The sequence below is a fragment of the Octopus bimaculoides genome, chromosome 11 (assembly GCF_001194135.2).
Source record: "Octopus bimaculoides isolate UCB-OBI-ISO-001 chromosome 11, ASM119413v2, whole genome shotgun sequence".
Taxonomy (NCBI): Eukaryota; Metazoa; Mollusca; class Cephalopoda; order Octopoda; family Octopodidae; genus Octopus; species Octopus bimaculoides.
In genome coordinates, this window is record NC_068991.1 from 22,857,779 (window position 1) to 22,879,390 (window position 21,612).

Below are 21,612 nucleotides of genomic sequence, written 5' to 3' on the forward strand. Positions count from 1 at the left end.
TATATATATATATATATATCTGTAAAAATATGTGAGACTTATTTGGTAGCCATGATAAAACTCCAAGTTTCGGATGCCGATCATGTCTACCGAATAAGTGTCACATATTTTTACAGATAAATTCCTCTATTTACATAATATCGAGGTCTCTTTCTTTCTTTTGTTGTCCTTTCCATCAATATATATATATCGCCAACTTTCTAGATGTTGCAAAAATCTATTGAATACAAAATTCAGATGGAATTGTAAGGCTCTGGCAAGAATATTTCAACTACTCTATCAAAGAGAGAAAAAAAAACATTCTAAACATTTGGACCACTATAAGAACATTGCAATTCATCCAATGGGTTCAAAACATTACCAATGATGATCCCAGAAAATTGATGAGAGCCATCACCAATGATCTTTAGGTGTCATAATGGACTATCAGAACTGTGGAGCTTGAGGACAGACAATGCTGTGTACTGAGGGGAAGCCAATTCATGTCTCCAAAGACACAGAAAAACTGTTTGATCAATACCAAGCCATTGCTTAACAAGGTTAAAAATCCTCACAAACATGGCATGCTTTGGTTCTTCTCTGCTAGGTAAAACTTCGACCAAGGCCAAAAATCTAGCAGAAGAAATGACAGATGGCTATGTGTAGATCCTTCTGATGTTCAGAGTGATGTTCACTAAGTTTCCAGCAACTGTGAAGGTTTTAGAAGTGATGAGTAATGTGAGGGTCATGTCAGGCCATCTCACATCTTTCCACAAGCTCTTAGAATTAATGCTGCTAGATACGACAAGGTGCTAGAGACAGCCGTTAAGGCCTGAATGGGTAAAATACAGTGGCAGACCATATGTGTTCCAATGAGACTCAGCACCTTCTCACAAAGCTGATGCAACTCAAGAATGGATGTCTTCATAATCATGGAACACCAAACTTGTATCCTCTAAACTCACTAGATTCCAGTCCCATTGACTTACTATATATGAAGCGTTGTTGAAAGAGTGACTAATCAATGATCCTACAACATCATAGCTATGCTAAAGGCCAACAAAGTCAGGTGGTGTCTGAAATGAATACAGACCATTTAGTACAAGCTTGTCAATGAATCTGATCCCGCACTGAAGCAATCATCAAACCAGAAGCTAGATTCATAGAATAATCTTATAAGAAAGCTTATCGAGAACATGTACACAAATATATTTGGTTTTTGCCAGATTAGAGTTGTTTTATTAAATTACCAAGCATGTCCTCAAATACCTCTTGTAACCTGATGATGATGATGATATATATATATATATATATATATATATATATATATATATCATCATTTAATGTCCATCTTCCATGCATGCATGGGTAGGATAGCTGGTAGGAGCCAGCCAAGTAGAAAAACTACTCTAGGTTACTGTGTATGTTTTGGCAGGGATTTTATGGCTGGATGCCCTTCCTAACACCAACCACCACCCTGCAGAGTGGACTCAGTGCTTTTACATGGCACTAGCACAGGTGGAGTTAGTTTTGGCATGATTTTTACAGCTGGATGCTCTTCCAAATGCCAACCACGTTACAGTGTGGACTGGATACTTTTAATGTAACACCAGCACTGGCAGGGTAACCAAGTAACTCACAAGGCAAGGAATTTTGAGAGGAGTAAAACATTTGAGGAGGGGAACTTGTGTCAGATGATGAAAAGTTAGAGTGTGATAAAGTGACAGAGAGACAAAAGCAGGTGTCTTGCCACAACAGAGGGAGCATTAGACAAGGTGATCCAGTATCAAATGATGAAAGGTTAGAGTGTAACAGAAAAATAGAGAGGCAGAAATCGGTGCCTTGCTTACCCAATGAGAGAGAGAGAGTGTGAGAGAGAGAGAGAGAGAGAGAGAGGTACAAGAAAGAGGCCAGAAACAAGTGTGCTGATGTAAAGGTGATACTTGGTTACGTAGTCAGAGGAAAAACAAGAGAAGGAGAGAGTAAGAAACAGTAAAAGTGTAAGAAAGAGCAGAAGGGAAATGGTGTAATGCTAGGATATACTCACAAGTAAAAAAAAAATGAGTGTAGAACCTGGTTAGAAAAATAGGATGTGAGTGTGGAGGGGGGGAGCAGCAATACAGTAAGCAGGGCAGTAAGGGCAAGAAAGGGGATTGGAAAACAATCATAATTTATGAAAAGGAAATGTGAGGAAGAGAAAGATGCAGTTAGAAGAGAAGTTGTAGTTCGGTTTCTTAGGGTAGAGTGAGTAAAAAGTGTGTTGTTACATGTGGGTGGGACACAACTCTCTTAGCACTCAGTTTCATGGATGGGTCTTCTCTAGGACCTCATATCACCAAACATCTCAGTCCACTGTCATTTCCTCCATGAGCCCCAACATCCTAAAATTAGTCCTCACCACTTCATCCCATACCTTCCTGGGTGTCTCTCTTCCACAGATACTATCCTTTTCAACAACAGGCACTTCTGTATACAGCGTCTTCACTCATACGCATCACATGTCCAAACCAATGCAGTCTCCTCTCCTGCATACCACATTTAATCCCTCTTATGCCTAACTTTTCTCTCAACACAGTTGTGCTTTGTCGGCCATGCTTACTGATGTTGCAAATCCAACGCAGCATACTACCTTCATTCCACTCCAGTCTACATATGTTCTCTGTAGTCAGTGCCCATGTAATCTAGGTATTTTCACACAAGCATCATACAATCTACCTTTCACTCTAATTGAGAGTGCTTTTGCTGCCAACAGAGGTAGTAGTTCTCTGAATTTCCTCCACTCTATTTGTATTCTAGAAACAATATTTTCAGAGCATCTACCACCGTTACTAATTTGGTCACCTAAATAGCAGAAATTATCTACTACCTCAAGAGAGCCCCCTGAGCATTTGAGAGAGTTTAAGTCCCTCACGTTCTTAGTACTTACTGTTCCTGTGCATCTGCTACACATGAAAGTGACCTTCCCACAATTCCACTGCATCTCTTATGCAGCCATAGTTTACATTTGATACAGCGAATGGAATTACATCCCACTCTTTGCCTACATATTAAACAGGGCCATTTGCCAGCTAGAATGGCAGTCTTATCTCCTTTCTCACTAACAACAACTTTAGTCTTAGCTAAGTTAACTTTAAGGCCCTTTGATTCCAGGTTTTGCTTCCAAACCTGGAACTTCCTCTCTAATTCTGCTTCAGATTCTGCAATAAGAGCTAGATCATCAGCATATAGTAGTTCCCATGGGCATCCAGTTTTGAATTCACCTGCTATGGCCTGAAAAACTATGATAAATAAGAGCTGACTAAGAACTGATCCCTGATGTACTCTAACTCCTTTCCATCTCACTTCTTGCACACCACACACATCGACATGATGGCGCTCCAACATTTCGACAATCTCAACAGATCTCTCCTTCATTGTGCCAACATTGATGTTTGTGGCCCTAAAATTGTATACTTGGGAGAGACAACAGGAAGGTAGTTGATGAGGGACTTTGTTTTTGAAAAGATCTGAGTAAATGTTTGCCAGGTAGTGTAGTGTACATCATGAATTTGATTCAATGAAGTATAATTCTTCTCTCCCTCCCATACAGTATCCAGATGCTGACTGTGGGATGAGGAGGGCATGATGTGGCCTTGTATGTCTTGCCTGCCGACTGGTTCCTGTGCCGGTGGCACGTAAAAAGCACCATCCGAATGTGGTCAATACCAGTCCCCTGCCGACTGGTTCCTGTGCCAGTGGCACGGAAAAAGCACCATCCGAACATGGTCAATGCCAGTGCTGCTTGACTGGCTCCCATTCCAGTGGCACATAAAAAGCACCCACTACACTCTCCAGCTGTAGAAACCTCACCAGATCAGACTGGAGCCTGGTGCAGCCTACTGGCTTGCCACTCCCCAGTCAAACCATCCAACCCATGCCAGTATGAAAAATGGACATTAAACGATGATGATGATGATGATGATGATATACCTTGCCACAGCATGTATTCAATTCAATGAAGTACAATTTACTGACTCCCATACAGCATCCAAATTAAGACCCAGTAGATAGAGGGGTTAGAAGGGCATGAAAGTAGTCATATATGTCCATTCATACATACCCAGTATGTATGTATGTATATTTTTCATCTTTTACTTGTTTCCTGTCATATTTATATATATGAATGTGTGTGTGTACTTGTAAGTACCCTTGTCTTGACATTATGTGTTAATTGTAATGAGTATCACCAACATACAAGTGATATTGTTCAATTCCCTTCTTCTGTGAATAACGAATACTTACAGCAAAATATTACTTTGCTTGGAAACAGTTGAGGGTTGGTAACAGGAAAGGTGTCTGGTCATAGAAAGTCTGCTTTAACAAATTCTGAATGGCCCATACATGCATGAGAAAGTGGTCATTAAATGATGATGATGATAATGATATATATATATATATATATATATATATATATATATATAATACACACATATACATATCTGGTCAGCCCAGGGCTATAACAGAAGGCATTTTCCAAATGTGCCACACTGTGGGACTGAAGCCATGGTTGGAAGCAAGCTTCTTAACCATTCAACCAGGTCTGAACATTAAAAGATGATGATGATGATATGTCTGTGGGAAATTTGGGAATATGATGGTGAAATATGATCACAAGATGTTATGTCTGATAAATAAAATTAGAGAGAGAGCTGTAGCAACTAGTAATATGTGGTTCTGTAGAAGACCTGACCTCCCACATAGGCTTGGCAAAATACTTGCTGAAATAGTGGGATGGTGCACACACACACACACATTTTCTATTGTACTGTGTTCACATCACCCACTGTGGAGGCGCAATGGCCCAGTGGTTAGGGCAGCGGATACGCGGTCATAGGATCGCGGTTTCGATTCCCAGACCAGGCAGTGTGAGTGTTTATTGAGTGAAAACACCTAAAGCTCCACAAGGCTCCAGCAGGAGATGGTGGCGAACCCTGCTGTACTCTTTCACCACAACTTTCTCTCACTCTTACTTCCTGTTTCTGTTGTGCCTGTTATTCAAAGGGCCAGCCTTGTCACACTCTGTGTCACGCTGAATGTCCCCAAGAACTACATTAAGGGTACACGTGTCTGTGGAGTGCTCAGCCACTTGCACGTTAATTTCACAAGCAGGCTGTTCTATTGATCAGATCAACTGGAACCCTCCACGTCGTAAGCGACGGAGTGCCAACAACATCACCCACTAATTATTGCCACACCCACTATATCAATTCTATCTCTGTCATCTCATCTACTCACGAAAACCAGTCGTTCTCAAATGGGGTCCATATAAGATTTTGCTGTTAAAAGTTATGTGCAATAAGTTGGTTACATACTTCTACAATACGCAAAATATTTTTAACAAGGTTGTTTTATACAATTCCTAGCAATTTTTAATTATAAAAATATAATATGACTTTTTTTTAAACATTAAATGGCTATGAAGGTACATCCAAGTAAAAGAGGAATTGCATGGGTCCATAGGTGAAAATAGTTGGGAACCACTGCACCAAACCATGTAACTCATAATTTGTCAAGAAAGCACTCAATTTGTGCTTGCTAAATAACTTCATCTTACATATCTTCACCATAAATATCCTGCTACCCCTTTCTCCCCTGTCTGTCCAATTCATTTTGCTTGTGTAGGAGGGGATTGAACTCTGGCAGCTTTTACTTGCCTTCCCTGATCCTCCTTTCATCACACTCTCTTCAACATGTTACCTTGAGAATATGCTCTGACTCCTCTTCATCTTCTCTCTCCTCCATGCAGCACTGTACCCACCCATATATAACATAGGGTAGCACTGCATCTTCTGCTCAGTCCACCATATCATTCACGTCAATCTTTGACTCTCCCCCTCATTAATCCTCAAACAATTTTCATTTTTCTTCCTATTATCCCATCCCTAACACCACCTCTGTTAGTCTATCCCCTGCCACTCTCTCTCTCTCTCTCTCTCTCTCTCAACAATGCCTGTGTTACTCCAATAAGAACTGCATTGGACCTTAATGAAATGCAAGCATGACAAGCAGACCAGCTCACTCTATCACTGATTCCACTTACTCAACCCATACTATCACTATTATCACTTTATCTTCTTCTCTTTCACAGTAATTTCAAGCAACACTCTTTCTCTTCCCCTCTCCCTCTATTCTTCCAACCCTTCATACAGTTCCCTCTGTTATTCTCTCTACTACAGACTTCATACAACAATAAATCTGTTCCATCCATTATGAGGGTTCTCTTTCACCTTGCAAACCCAAGGTGACCCCCATCAATGCTGCTGCAACACTGTAAGTGAATGGTAAAGCAGCTTGATTAGCAACAACACAAGACTAGAGAGGGCTCTATGATCTTGCCAATAGCAAGGCAACCTTTTTAGTGCTGGTGCCATGATAAAATTCACTCAATACACTCTGTAAAGAGGATGGTACTGGGAAGTGCATCCAGCCATAGAAACCATGCCAAAACTGGGACATTGGAGCAAGGTGTTGTCCTCTGATCCAATGGATCCTGCCAAACTGTTCAACCCATACCAGTCGTAAAATGATGATGATTTTATATGTGTGTGTGTGTGTATACATATACATATGTTTGAGTGTGTGTGTGTGTGTATTTGTTTCCTACCACTACTTGACAACCAGTGTAGGTGTGTTTACATCCTTATACATCAGCAGTTCAGCAAAAGAGACCAATAGAATAAGTACCAGGATTAAAAAAAAAAAAATAAGTACTGTAGTTGATTTATTCAACTAAAACATTTTCAAGGCAGTGCCCCAGCATGGCCACAGTCTAATGACTGAACAAGTAACAGAGAATAGATAATATATATATATACAGGGTCATAGAAAACGGTTTCTGTGATTTTAGTTGTCAATTGCACAAGCTGTAAGCAAGCGATTTGTATGAAATCAGCATGGGACTATATAACAACTGTAGGAGTTTTGATATTTGCCACTGCATTGACCTTGAAATCAGTATTTCACTAGCGAACATCTGGCCAATCACTCCACAGCAATTTTGGCAGCTGTACAGCAGGAAGCACAGTGTGTGTTGTGGCACACTGAGTTTAAGTCAATTGTTTTAGTGCAACAGCATACTTATAGACAAGGTCCACTTACAGACAAAACTATTGTTTGGTGGCATAACCAGTTTAAAGAAACTGGAAATGTAAACATTAAGAAATCTCCAGGCCGACCACGCACATTGGAAGAGAGTGTAGAGCATTTGAGACTGTCATTTGAGACTAAGAAGTCCATCACTCGACACAGTTTGGAACTTCGTATGCCTAAAACAATTCCAAATGTGCTGTATAAATGCCTAAGACCGCATGCTTACAAAATTCAAATCAGAGATAAAATTAAGAAGACAGATAGGCCTAAACATGTTGAATTTGCTGCAACAGTGCTGAGAGGAATTGATGACGATGATTTTTATTTAGAATTTTATTTAGCGATGAAGCAACATTCCACATAAATGATTGTGTTAACCAACATAACAGTTGGATATGGGAAACTCAGCAACCCAATAAAGCTTTCCAGTACATCTGTGATTCGCCCAAGGTTAATGTGTGGTGTGGACTCCTGCACGATCATGTTGTCAGCCCTTTCATGTTTGCAGAAAATACGATTGTGAGCAGTAGTTACTTGGACATGCTAGAAATTTGTATTCCCTCAAATTGCAGACATTGAAAGAGAAAAGAGAATAAGTGTAATTTTCCAGCAGGACAAAGCACCAGCTCACTACAGCCATAATGTGCAACAAGCTCTCAACAACAGCTTCCCTGGCCATTGGATTAGAAGGAATGGTCCTGTTTTGTGGCCACCTAGAAGCCCTACTATGGACTTTTTCTTTTGGGGTTATCTTAAGAACATTGTCTATGCAGAAATAATCTGGGATCTGCAACATCTAAGAGAGAGAATCCATGCAGCGATAGAGACTGTGAATCCTGATATGATTCAGTGCACCTGGAGAGAGGTCGACTATTGCTTAAATGTTTGCTGTACAACAAAGGAGCTAATATCGAAACCTACTGAAGTAATGTAAGAAACATTTAAAATTTTCTGTATGTTTTGGTGTACAAATAAATAGTATACCTTTAATACAGACTTGGTTATTTCATTTTGAAATCACGGAAACCTTTTTCGATGACCCTGTACATGTAAATATAGACACACACACACACACACCTTTGTATTAGTGGCTTCACTGAGAGATGTGTTATCTGAAGTTTCTCAGATGCAAAAAATGTTTAACTATTCCGAGCTTACTTCTCTGTATATTTATGTAAGTGTCTATCTATGTGTGTGTATATATGCAAGTGTGTATGTATCCATATGCATGTGTGTGTGTGTGTGTGTGTGTGTGTGTGTGTATATATATATATATATATATATATATATATATATCCTTTAACATATTCAAGTATTACCTATCAGTATTTTCAAAATAATTAAGTAATTCATTTTATTGTCCATTCCATAAAATTGACCTCAATGCAAAAGATGTCCCAAATCTTGACCACCCATTTAACATGAGGTTTGCTGCAGCCTTCTGGAAAATTTGAAAAATGTTTACTGCTCAAATACCAGAGTATGAAAAAATAAGTTTTAAAAATCCTTCAGTGGCTCATGATATTGAAAATAGGCCAGAAAAAAGGAAAATGTTTTTAGAAAAAGAACAACAGTAAGTAACTTTTTAGTTTCTAAATCATTCATGTGGTTAATTTTGTTAGTAGATTGTGTTGGTGAAGATATGCCGCTAAGTAAAAAATAAATATTATTATTTAAATAATGGTGTGTGGGTGTGTGGGTGTGTGGGTGTGTGTGTGTGTGTGTGCATGCGCCATAGAGTTAGGCAGTCCTTTCTAAAGAACAGGAAAATTGAAAGTTACTTAGGAAGAGGCAAAAATTAACAGATATTAGGACAAAATAAATGGTGTATGGGGTGAAAAGGTAATATTCCTAAGTGAGATAGAGTTCATACTGAGGCCACTAAAACTATGATTAGCACACTGAAAAACAGAGAATGTTTACAACTAAAGGAAACTTTTAAATAGTATGTAATTTCTTTGTGCACATCTCACCTCACTGATTTGCTTAGTGTCATATCTATATCTTAGGTCTATTCAAACAGTAATGTCCAAAGAGAGTTACATTACAAGTGTTAAATCTCTCTTAGCAATTGAGAGACTTATTGATAAGAACTACATGATGTAAGACTCAAACCATAAAAGGAATGATTCCCTCTCGTATTTTAGGTTGTCAATCCATATGATCTACACCTGAAATGACAAAATAGTGACCATATGTTTTAAGCCTTAACCCTTTTGATACCAACACACCTGAGATTGTTCCTGATTCTATGACACAAACTTTCTGTTTTAAAGTTGCCTAAATTAAAACTTGCCATCAGAACTTCATGTTATGTTCCAAACACCAGCTTAATAATAATGACAAAGCTACTAAATTCTTCACTGTTTTCAACATTAATTGAAACCAATGCAGTGGATTTCAACAGAAATGTAATAACAAAAGGGGTAAATCTTAAAACGGTGACCTCATGTTTTAAGCCATAAATCTTAAAATGGTAACCACATTTTAAGTCTGAAGCTTCTGAACATGTTTCATTATGTGATTATAAAAAGAAATAAATGTGAATATCATACATGAGTTTTTAGTATTTTTACTAAAGCAGATATATCTACTCAAAATTTCATTATATTTAAGTATGGAAAGCATATCAATCTATCTTTTTTGAAGAATATCGTGCTTGAAACTATTTTTTGAGGTTTTTTCTGCAGAGTCCATCAAATCCAATCTTCACATGCATAGGTAAGCAAGCCTTTATATGCTAATTAACTCACAGCTTGGGCCCTGGCAGTTGCTACTACTCTGGGTCAGAGTAGACCTGAGAACCATAGTGGATAATAGGTGGTTCCACACTCCTCAAAACATTGGAACTCTTGAACCAGGGCCCCACTACTGGATGCAGCTTAAAGTCATACCCAGAGCATACTACCTAAAATACATTGTAAAACACAGTGGACTTGAATTCAAAATATTTGAATAATCTTTTCATTTAGAACTTGTACCATATCTGCATGGCAGTTCATTTTTATGTACAAATTCCAAAGGGATGGAAGTTTTAAAAGTTACCCAAGGAACTGGATAAGTACTGTGAACAGCCATAATAACATGAAGATCAAAGACACATTGTATGACATAGTCATAAATAAGTACCCCCCTCCCTGCCACCAACCAAAAAAAAAAAGAGAGAAAGAAAGAAACTGGTCAATACAGAAATACTTTTTCATTACAGGTCTGTTCAATGAGATGGGACTAAACAACAACAATAACAACACAAGAACAAAGCCAACAATACCAACAACAATAACCAAAGGTTCACAAATTGTGAAAGACAATTTGAAAAAGAGACTCAAACTACAACAACAACACCAACACCAATAATGATGGAGAAAAGCAGAAAACTGAAGGAAAAAAATTATAGATTGAAAGAAGAAACAACAAGAACAACATTAGTAATAATAATAATGATGATGATAATAATAATAATAATATTAATAATAATAATAATAATAATAATAATAATAATAATAATCCTTCCTACTAAAAGTACAAGTACTGAAATTTGGGGGTGGATGAGCAGGTCAATTACATCAATCCTCAGTACTTGACTGGTATTTAATTTATCGACTCTGAAAAGATGAAAGGCAAAGTCGACCTTGGCAGAATTTGAATTCAGAACATAAAAGACAGGTGGAATGCCACTAAGAATTTTGTCTGGCACAGTAATGATTCTGCCAGCTCACTACCTTAATAGTGATAGTAATTGTACTACTAATAATAATATTGGTTTTAATCTTGGGCACAAGGCCAACAACTTTGGGGGAGGGGTAAGTTGATTACATCGATCCCAGTGCTCAACTCGTACTTATTTTATTGACTCCAAAGGGATAAAAGGCAAAGTCTGCCTTGGTGGAATTTGAATTCAAAATCATGAAGACAAATTGCTCAAAGTCTACCTCAGCTAAATTTGAACTCAGATCATAATGATGGGCTGTTAAGCATTTTGTTCGGTGTGCTAATGATTCTGTGCAATCGCTGCCTTAATAATCCTACTATAGGCACAAGGACTAGAATTTTCATGAGGAGAAGGGACTGGTCAATTACACTGACCCCAGTGCTTAACTGGTACTTATTTCATTGGCTCTGAAAAAATTAAAGCCTAAGTCAACCTCAGTGGAACTTGAACTCAAAATGTAGAGAGCAAGAAGAAATGCAGCTAAGCATTTTATCCAATGTGTTAATGATTCTGCCAACTTGCTGCCATAACAACAACAACGATGATGATGATGATGATGATAATAGTTTCAAATTTTGCCACAAGGACAGCAATTTTGGGGAAAGGGATGAGTCAATTACAATGACCCAGTATTCAACTGGTACTTATTCTATCAACCCCATAAGGATGAAAGGCAAAGTTGGCCTCGATGGAATTTGAACTCAGAACATAAAGACAGATGAAATGCATTTTGTATGGCATGCTAATGATTCTTCCAGCTTGCCACCTTAATAATAATAATAATAATAATAATAATAATTTCTAATTTTGGCACAAGGCTAGCAATTTAGGGGGCTGGGGTAAGTCGATTACATCAACCCCAGTGATCAACTGGTATTTATTTAATCAACCCTCAAAAGGCTGATAGGTAAAGTCAACCTTGGTGGAATCTGAACTCAGAACAAAAAGGTGACAATATGCCACTAAGCATTTGCTTGGCATAATAACAATTCTTGCAGCTCGCCACCCTAATAATAATAATAATAATCCTTTATACAAAAGGCACAAAGCCTGAAATTTTGGGGGAGGGAACTAGTCGATTACATCAACCCCAGTGTTTCACTGGTACTTAATTTATCAACCCTGAAAAGATGAAAGGCAAAGTTGACCTCAGAGGAATTTGAACTCAGAATGTAGCAATCGGTGAAATACCACTAATCATCTTGCTTGGCGTGACAACAATTTTGCCAGCTCACTGCCCTAAGAATAATAATAATAATAATAATAATAATAATAATGATAAGTAAAAAAAAAATTTTAAAAAGACAAAGAAAAAACAAAGCAAAGAAGAAACCAGCAAGCCACCATCAGAAACCAACAAACTTTTAAAAAAATCTGCAAAACATAACAAACAAAACAAAACAAAACAAACTCAAAATAACTGGTGAAGGTGAAAGAGGTGGAAGATAGGTATAAAAACAAACAATGAAAACTAAACAGAACAGAGAGGATATCCTCCATACCATGCTACCACTACATCACTGTTCAGCAAGGGATGAAGAGAGCATGCAGTGGCTTGGTAATTACTACTGCCACCTCCCCAATTCCCTTAGTTGCATTTTAAGACATTCATTCAAGAAATTTTTAAAAAAATAATAATAATAAAACAAAAATGCAAAGAGAAAGAGAGAAAATATTGAGTAGAGAAGTGCTCACATTGCTCTAATGGGTTAGTAAGACCACTACCAGTCCAGTCAAACTGCACAGGTGGAATATCAACCTGAAATCAGTAAAGAGAAACAGCAATAGCTGACAGATCATTAAGCAAAAGGAGGAATTCACAAGGGAGGTCTGCAAAGATATGGCAAGTTGTGCCCAGTGTGGCTCTGTGATATTCGGTGGGAGATGCAGCTGAATGACTAGTAAGGGATCAGGTCCTATGAGGGAGTGAACCACTGAGTGCACAGAAATGAAGAAAGATCAAATTAGGAAAGATTATAGAAAGAAAGAAAAAAAAGAAAAAGAAAAAAGCCTGAAAATAATCAAAGAAATAACTTGAAAGATGTAAATTGACTCATGCATATAAATGTGATACACACATACAAAACACACTCACTATCACAGATAAACAAGTGGGTTTACATAGACAAACGTAATTATGTGCATGTGTGTGTACATATATGTACACACATACATACACATATATACATACACATACCCACATATACATGCACACACACACACACACACAAGACTTTACAAGTGTAGCCTAAAATAGAAAACCGTTCACAAAAATATATACAAAACCAAAACACAGACCTTCAAATATACTAATAAACTCATACAGATGAAAAAGATTATTGTAGAATCACAACTAGATACACACATACACACACACACACACACACACACGATACATAGTGGCACGTTAACATATCTGAATGTTAAGGTTGGTAAAATGAGGGCATCTGTTTTATAGGAAGTGTAGATGAAAATAATGTACCTATATCAAGACAATAAACACAACACCAGCTACACCTGTAACTAGATATTGAATCCTGTGTAGATATAAAGTCATGTAAAATATTTAGAATGAAAGAATATCTGTAGAGCCTTCTTTACAAGGGAAAATACAGAAATGAAATGAAAAATTCATATATAATAAAAAGAAATTAAAGGATTAGAATTCAGAAATTACTGTATGAATTTTTTTCATTACAGAAATTGGATGGCCACATAGTGAATGGCTTTAGAATTCAGCATCATACGAGAGAAACTGCAATAAACTGGTAGTGCTATATTCTGGAGAGTGAGATGTCAGAGGTGAGAGTGACTGAGATATCTTAGTGTGAAAAATGAAAACATTGCCATATTCCTCAATTGGTTCTTGGGTCTTATCAGAAGACTTGTTTTCTTTTAGTGTGTTGAGGAGCAAATCAACTTGATGGAGACTGTTGGGAATCACAAGTAAAAATAGTAAGCAAAATGAAAAGGGCAGCACTTGGGATTGAACAGGATTTGCAGATTTGGTCTAATAGGAGTTTACAACCATAACACAGCTTTTGATATGTGTGTGTGTGTGTGTGTGTGTGTGTGTGTGTGTGTGTGTGTGTGTGTGTGTGTGTGTGTGTGTGTGTGTGTGTGTGTGTGTGTACACAGGCACGGTTTTGTTGTTGTTTAACCCAAGGTCAGTTCTGGCTGAGCAGCCCAATGATGAAAGACACTCCAACTATAAAGATCCAGTTGCTTTGTATATTAGGGACTGCATGGTCCAATGGATCCTTTAAGATAGTATGATGTGATCTGGGAGAATTTTAGCTGGTGCTCTCAGCCAATTACATAGAGATTCCCTTATTATTTCAGAGGTAAATTTTTGAACAAGACCTTTAAAGACCAAGGCAAAGAAGGGTTCCATGCCAACAGGGGCCAAACACGAGAAAGGTGGTCCTAAGAAGTAGGCAAAAACTTGTAAGAAAGGCTCTGGGCCCAGTGTCACCAAATGCAGATGTTGTTTGGCCTTAGGTTACTTTTATTAGAGCAGGCAGACATTAAAGTGCATTCCAGCCATGGCCATACCATCTTCTGAAATCCTGTGCCCAAACAAGAATATTCAACATTTTTTTTTAGCCCTAACTCAGCTCTATAATCAAAGCTGTTGCAAACATGACCATCTCATCTTTAAATCAGGCATAGTTTATATAGAGCTATATTATGAAATATATCCTTCCGTTTTCTTTTTAAGATGTTAGGGAGTGACTTAAGGGAGATTTGACTGCTATTTCTAGCAGGTTGAGTGACCAGACAGCACCTCCCCCATGTTGGCTTGTATACATGATATAATATATATATAGTGATGCTGAAATTAAATATTTCTGGTTACCTCTGAAATAAATAAGATCCATCACACTTTAGTAGCTTAGCAAATGCTTAGAGATTACATACAGTGTGACTAAGCAACAGGCTTTAGTCATTTTCTAGAACACTCTGAGACATACTCCACCATTCAATGGTTGACTGCACAAGATGCAGAATGATAGATGGTTGCAATAATCTTGCAATCCAGCTTGTATATGACTAAAAGGGCATAGGTATAGCCACAGTATATCTGTCTCCTAACCTACCTACCAAACTGTTTACCTACTTATCTATCTACCTATCTAGTAATCTCTGCCAGTTGATATAACATTATTGAGATATTCACCTGTTACAGTAACTTTGCTGATGAGAGAAAATATTGAAATGACAAAAAGTATTATAAACACACACACATATGATTTTGCTTAGACGTAGCAATATTAAATCAGTTGTTAGAACTCAATATACGTATGCTTTAGAGTAAGGCTTCAGGTGAGAACAGAGAATAATATCAGTTAATGAATGACATAAGAACATTAGTTACATAATCCCTTTCATTAGCTTACAGCTGTTTCTGTTATTAGAAACATTGCACTCAGAAGATTACATAACTCCTATTCTTTTGTCATTTATTTATATATATTTTCACATGCACATGCATATAGTCATGTCATACAGTGATGTTGATATATTTTGTTGTGATGTAGAGTGTGATACTATTCCACATGTGTTGGGTGATATCAGTGTGTGTGTGTATGTGTGTGTGTGTGCATGCATGTAATATGGCATTGTAGCAATGGTAAAGTAATGCAGTTTTGCACAAACTCGTGTCAGAAAATGAAATATCATGCTATACTAACAAGGACAGCACCTACTGCTTAATCCAGAGCATTTAGATTTAAAAATTATAATAAAATTTGTGTTTTATTTTTATTCATCTATATATATATATATATATATATATATATATATATATATATGCTAAGCATGCTTTGCATTAATGCAGGAAACACCATTGCATACATGTTAGACATGATATAAAGTGTGGTATATAAATATATAATGATGTGATAGCTTTACACATGCATATCAGTGCAATATAATCAGAGATATTGTGATCAAAATTACATAATAGCACATTATCACATAATATGACCCAGTGTAATGTTGAGGCATATCAGCTAAACAAATTTTGTCAGACCATGACAAAAGAATTATATTTTACTGTTTAGCTATTCTGTCTATGACCAAGACAGAGAAAACTTGGCACAGCATCACAATAGGTACAGCTCCACACTGTAAGAATTGAGAATATTGTACAATTAACATTTTACTAGACTTCAGTGCTCAATAAAAGCAACAGGAAGTTAATCTAGTATTGAGCCTCACATTTAAGAATCCCCCAGTTGCTTCATTTAGCCTTAGCATTGAATGAATCCAGGCTCTCAATCTGGCTTACATGATCTATTATTGTGATGACTGGAGTGCAACAACCCTTCTCATGTTCACTGATACTATGCAAGCCTTTACCTCTATGCATTTATTGCATACAAATACATGGTATTCCTCAGACTAATGGAAGAGTCTATTTACAGTCAGCTTTTAGGGATAGTACCCAAATTTCCTTCAAGCCACACCCTGACATATTTTTTTAAAAGGACATATTGGATAATGTAGTCGATGGTACATTTTGCCTGAAAAGAAGTTGGGATGGTCATGGCCTGAATGTCTTTGATAATAGGTCTGATGAATTAGGGTAAAATTGGAGCTAAACAGAAACATCATGGTAGTCAGCTATGATATCAGTGCTGAGTCAATACACAATATACTCTCCAACACACTCATCCTTAAATCCACAAATACATACATACATATTCTTGTACCATTATTGATTTAAACACTCAACCTACGTGCAGCAAATTGCATCATGCACCATGAACAGTCTCAAGCAGGCATTTACAGCATATTTAATTATGTAGAACAGATGATGCTGTACATAATTAAATAATAATTGGTAAGCATGTGCAACATTCCCAAGTAAGTGCAGTAAATTCTGGTTAGTACAGTATACTTATACTTGTAAGCAGTAAACACAGGAATGTGCAGTAGAGTTGGACAGATAAAGCAAACTTGAGTGTGTGCAGTGAACTTAAATGGTATGTGCAACTCATATGAGCAGTAGAGTAGAGCATGTGCAATAAAGTGAAATGTGCAACTGAGCCAGAACTGTTTAACACACTAATGTGTACAGCATAGTTAAGCAAGTGCAACAAATGTGTGCAATAGAGTTAAATATGTGCAACAGACTGATGCATGCACTTGAGTTAAGCATGCACAGCAAATTAATATGTAAGGTGCAGGTAAATGTTTTCAACAAAATCTGATATGTGTAGTCAAGTTGTGCATGTACAATAGACTGAGACATGCAGTGCAGTTAAATATATACAACAGATTGATATATATATATATATATAAAACTCTTTTACACTTTCACACCCATACATTTGCAACTTTAGAAGCATTTAACTCAGGTAATTGATACTGTTGTTCAGCTCAGGGTCAGCTCTAATCAAGCAGATCTATGAGCAAAAGAATCCCAACCATGACAGTCTCTCCTTTTTTTCTCAGGCAATGTGACTGAGGATCACATTATTCAATGTGTCCTTTTTTTATGACAGTACAGTGGAGCATCAAAGCACTATTAACGCATAATGACAAATTATCACCACAGCCATTACCCACATTTCCACCACATAAAATTCCACAGTTAACTGCCAAAGGTAAATGAATTTAACAATTTATGGTATCAGTTTCTTCATTTTCCACAAACTGTGATGTTAAATACAGGGGTTGGACAAAATACTGGAAACACCAAGCATCATAGCATCATAATTTTGAAATATCTATAAAACTGTCAAAAGCTTGTTTATTTTTATGTTTTTTGATTCATTATTAGTGTTGCTTAATGTTTTGCTAAAATTGCTGTTTCTTTTCAGATATCAGAAAAAGGTAATTAAAATTCATTAAAATGACAGATCTATCGGACATTCAAAGAGGTCAAATTGTCGGTGTTCATATGGCAGACACTAGCATAATGAAAACAGCCAAAATGTTTGGTGTATCAAGAAGTACTGTCTCGAAAGCAATGACAGCCTTTGAGAAAGAGGGAAAACCTCTTCGTCGAAACAAAAGTCCGGAAAACTTTCAGATAGGGACCATCTGACTTTTACACGAATTGTTAGAAAGGATCACAAAAGTACAGCTCCCAAAATTACTGCAGACCTTAATGACCACCTCGAGAATCTAGTTTCTACAAAAACTGTTCGCCAGGAGCTGCACAAAGCCAGATTTCACAAGAGGACTGCAATCAGAGAACCACTACTTTCAAAGACAAACGTTGCAAAGCATTTAGAGTGGAGTAAAAACCTACAGAATCGGTCCCTAGAGCAGTGGAAGAATGTTATTTTCTCAGACGAGTCATCCTTTACCTTATTTCCAACCACCGGTCAAGTATACGTGTGGAGACAGCCAAAAGAAGCATTTGACCCAGACTGCATTCTTCCAGCTGTGAAACATGGAGGAGGATCTGTGATGATCTGGGGGACTATATCTTGGAAATGCGCTAGCCCAATGGTTTCCATTCATGGCTGAATTAATAGTCAAGACTATTTAAGCATTTTATCTGATCAAATTTATCCTATGGTTGTGGAACTGTTTCCAAAGGGAAACGCAATCTTTCAGGATGATAATGCACCAATTCACACAGCTAAAGTTGTGACTGAATGGCACGAGGAACATTCTAGTGAAGTTGAACATCTTATCTGGCCACCACAGTCCCCAGATCTCAATATTACTGAACATTTATGGTGCATTTTAGAAAAACAAGGAAGGAGTCAATATCCTCCACCATCATCACTACAAGAACTGGAGACTGTTTTAGCTGAAGAATGAACGAAAATTCCTTTGGAAACAATTCAAACTTTGTACAAGTCCATACCTCATAGAATTCAAGCTGTAATTACTGCCAAAGGTGGTTCTACCCCCTATTAAAATAAATTTGTTCGAAATTTTAAGGTGTTTCCATTATTTTGTTCAACCCTTGTAGTTCTGTAGAAAAGTATACATTCATTTTTTAGTTATATGATATTTACAGTATTTTTATAATTTGGTTACTGTTTATGATCAGCATATAATGTATATACTGCTAATATCATATACATACACAATGTCAAACTGCACTATCAATTAACTTAAACATTAGTTAAAACTGACACTTATCCTTTCAAAAGTGTGGTTTATAAAGACATCACTATCTGCACACATACACACACACACACACACACATACATACATATAGAGAGGAAGAGAGAGAAATATGTATGGCATGTATACACATGATCTAAATGATTATATTCTTCCCCAAAATGTCTGGCCTTTAGTCAAAATGAGAAACTATTATCATTAAGCAAACTAAACATTAATGTTATATAGGATGGACAATAAAATGAAATATTTAGTAGGGAGACAAGATTATGTCTTACAGAATTAGTATTAAGTCACACATTCTGAGTTCAAATGTGGCTCATGTTATGTTCCCATTCATCTCTTCTTTGTTTTTAGTTCAAATCTCGCTTTGGTGAACTTTATCTTTCATCCTTCTATTGTTGATGAACTTTTGTGTTATATTTCATTTGAAATGCATTGCCTTTGTTGCAATTAATTATGAAACTAATGAAGACCAGGAGTGGTCTCAAGTGGGTTGGTTTCAAAAGAGTTAAATAAAGTACCAGACAAGTACCAGGACCAATGTATATTCCTATAATGCATTCTAGATCTAAACGGAGTAATATACAAAGATCCACACAATGAAGTCGATCCCTCTCCTCAGAGAAGTTGATCTCACATTTCAATCAAGCAAATCATTATGATAGCATTGTTGTTTCAGAAAAGATCATGATAATCAATTTTTTTGTTGAAGATATCATGTACATTATGTAATGTGGTCTTCATTTTTTGTTAATACAGCAGACTATAATTTGGTGAAAATTTTACAGCTATTTCTAGTGGGTACAAGCAAAGCTTTAAGGCAAGAATGTTAGAGCTATTGCCCTTTGATCGTGAATTAGGTCACACACAGACACACACACAAGTGACTATGCGCAGTCACTTGAAAAGCTACAAATACAGCCAAATCTCCACGTGGATACACACCCTAATGTCTTATAAAAATAAAAGACAAACTGAACAATGATATACAAAAAATTATCACGATATTATCACCATGATATACATTAAATTATCACAATATACAAATCTAATGTGACTGCTAAATACACTAAATTTAAGATAGCATGTTTGCACTAGTAACATACATACATACATACATACATACATATACACATACATACATGCATACATACATATTCTCATTTAATTACTACATAATAAAATCACACAAAACAAAAATATCCCTAAAAAGGGAAATTACCTGAAGCAAACACACACATACAATAGAAGTACACACACACACACACACTACTCATACTGAAATAATACAGAACAAAAAGTAGAAATGATTCTCACATTATCACACAATATCTAAAGCATTCTGGAGCTTCATTTACGATATATAAATTAATAACATGTACTAGTCTTATAACTGAAGTAAAAAGACTCAAGGAAAATGTATGGTCATCTAACATTAGAATACTAGGCATTTACTGAATTAATACATTATATATAACTAGATTTTTTTAAATAGTTTCATAAATCATCAGGACCATCAACCTCATCTTTCATGTTTTGTGTTTATGCTTTAACATTAATCCTTTTGTTACCATATTTCTGTTGTAATACACTGATTTTTTAAAAGAAATAACTTCAAAAATAATGAAAAATATAGTAAAATAACTTTGTCATTATTAAGCTGATGGAATATAACTAACATGAAATTTCAATAGGAAGATTTAATTTATGTCACTTCAAAATGGAAAGGCTGTACCGTAAAATCAAAGGCAGTCACAGACAGTTTGGTATCAAAAGGGTTGAAATTTCAATAGGCTTAATCTCTGATCATCTCCACCAGCCCTATTCTTACTATTTACATATTCCTCATTGAATTTGAAGTCAGAAAATTAATTTCTAAAGCAAAATTTTAACATTCTTAACAATTTAGCAAAACCTGCATATGAAACAAAGGTCCAAATTCAAAACCAGCCTAGAGTGATGTATATATATCAGCCATGAGCAAACTGCAGCCTACAGAACTTCCTGATTGACACACTAACAAAAAAACTACCTTGAATCTTTTTAGTAGTGCAGCCTTCCTGATGATGATCTATGTTTCATGTCTCAAGCAGCCTGCTTCTCAAAAAAGGTTGCCAAAACTGTGGTGTGTGTGTGTGTGTGTGTATATATTTATATATATATATGTATGTATATAGAAACAATCAGACTAGAGACAAGACAACTCAAACTATAGATACAAGCACAACAAAATACTATTAGTAATATAGAATTAAAATTGAAATTATTCTTGCACTAACTAATCTCAGATACTCATACATGCAATCACACTTATATTTTACAACTGAAATTCAGCACCAAAAGGAAACCTTATAAGTGCTTGCTTGATATACTAGATACAGCAGTCAAATCTCCTTCAAAATCATTCCTTTCATATGATAAAGAGGAGGGATACATTGGATAATTATGTAGCTCCAGATACACTGTGTTTGAAATAAAAGAAATAGAATGCCCTTTGATTATAGAGCAGAGGCTAAACAACAATCACTGTTGGTATTGCTTTTATGCTTTTACATGTTTGTTTATGATAGTAACAAGGCTGTCATGCATTTGTATGGTTGTGGATTTGTGTTTCAACTGCTGGATGAAAAAAGATTTTATAGAGGTGGACTGTCACTGTGATCATCATCATCATCATCATCATCATCATACCT

General features: G+C 36.4%; 1 protein-coding gene across 4 annotated transcripts in view; it reads right to left on the reverse strand.

Annotated features, from left to right (window-relative positions):
* Window positions 1–21,612, reverse strand: part of LOC106883746 (serine-rich adhesin for platelets) — a 127,432-nt gene that overhangs the window by 14,310 nt on the left and 91,510 nt on the right. For 3 of the 4 annotated variants that reach the window (XM_052971614.1, XM_052971613.1, XM_052971616.1), the window contains one exon: window positions 12,515–12,578. The exons of the other annotated variant lie outside the window; for it this stretch is intronic. In XM_052971614.1, coding sequence (XP_052827574.1) covers window positions 12,515–12,578 — 64 coding nt within the window. Of the gene's footprint in view, window positions 1–12,514; window positions 12,579–21,612 lie in introns of those variants that run through there. 4 annotated transcript variants of the gene reach the window in all.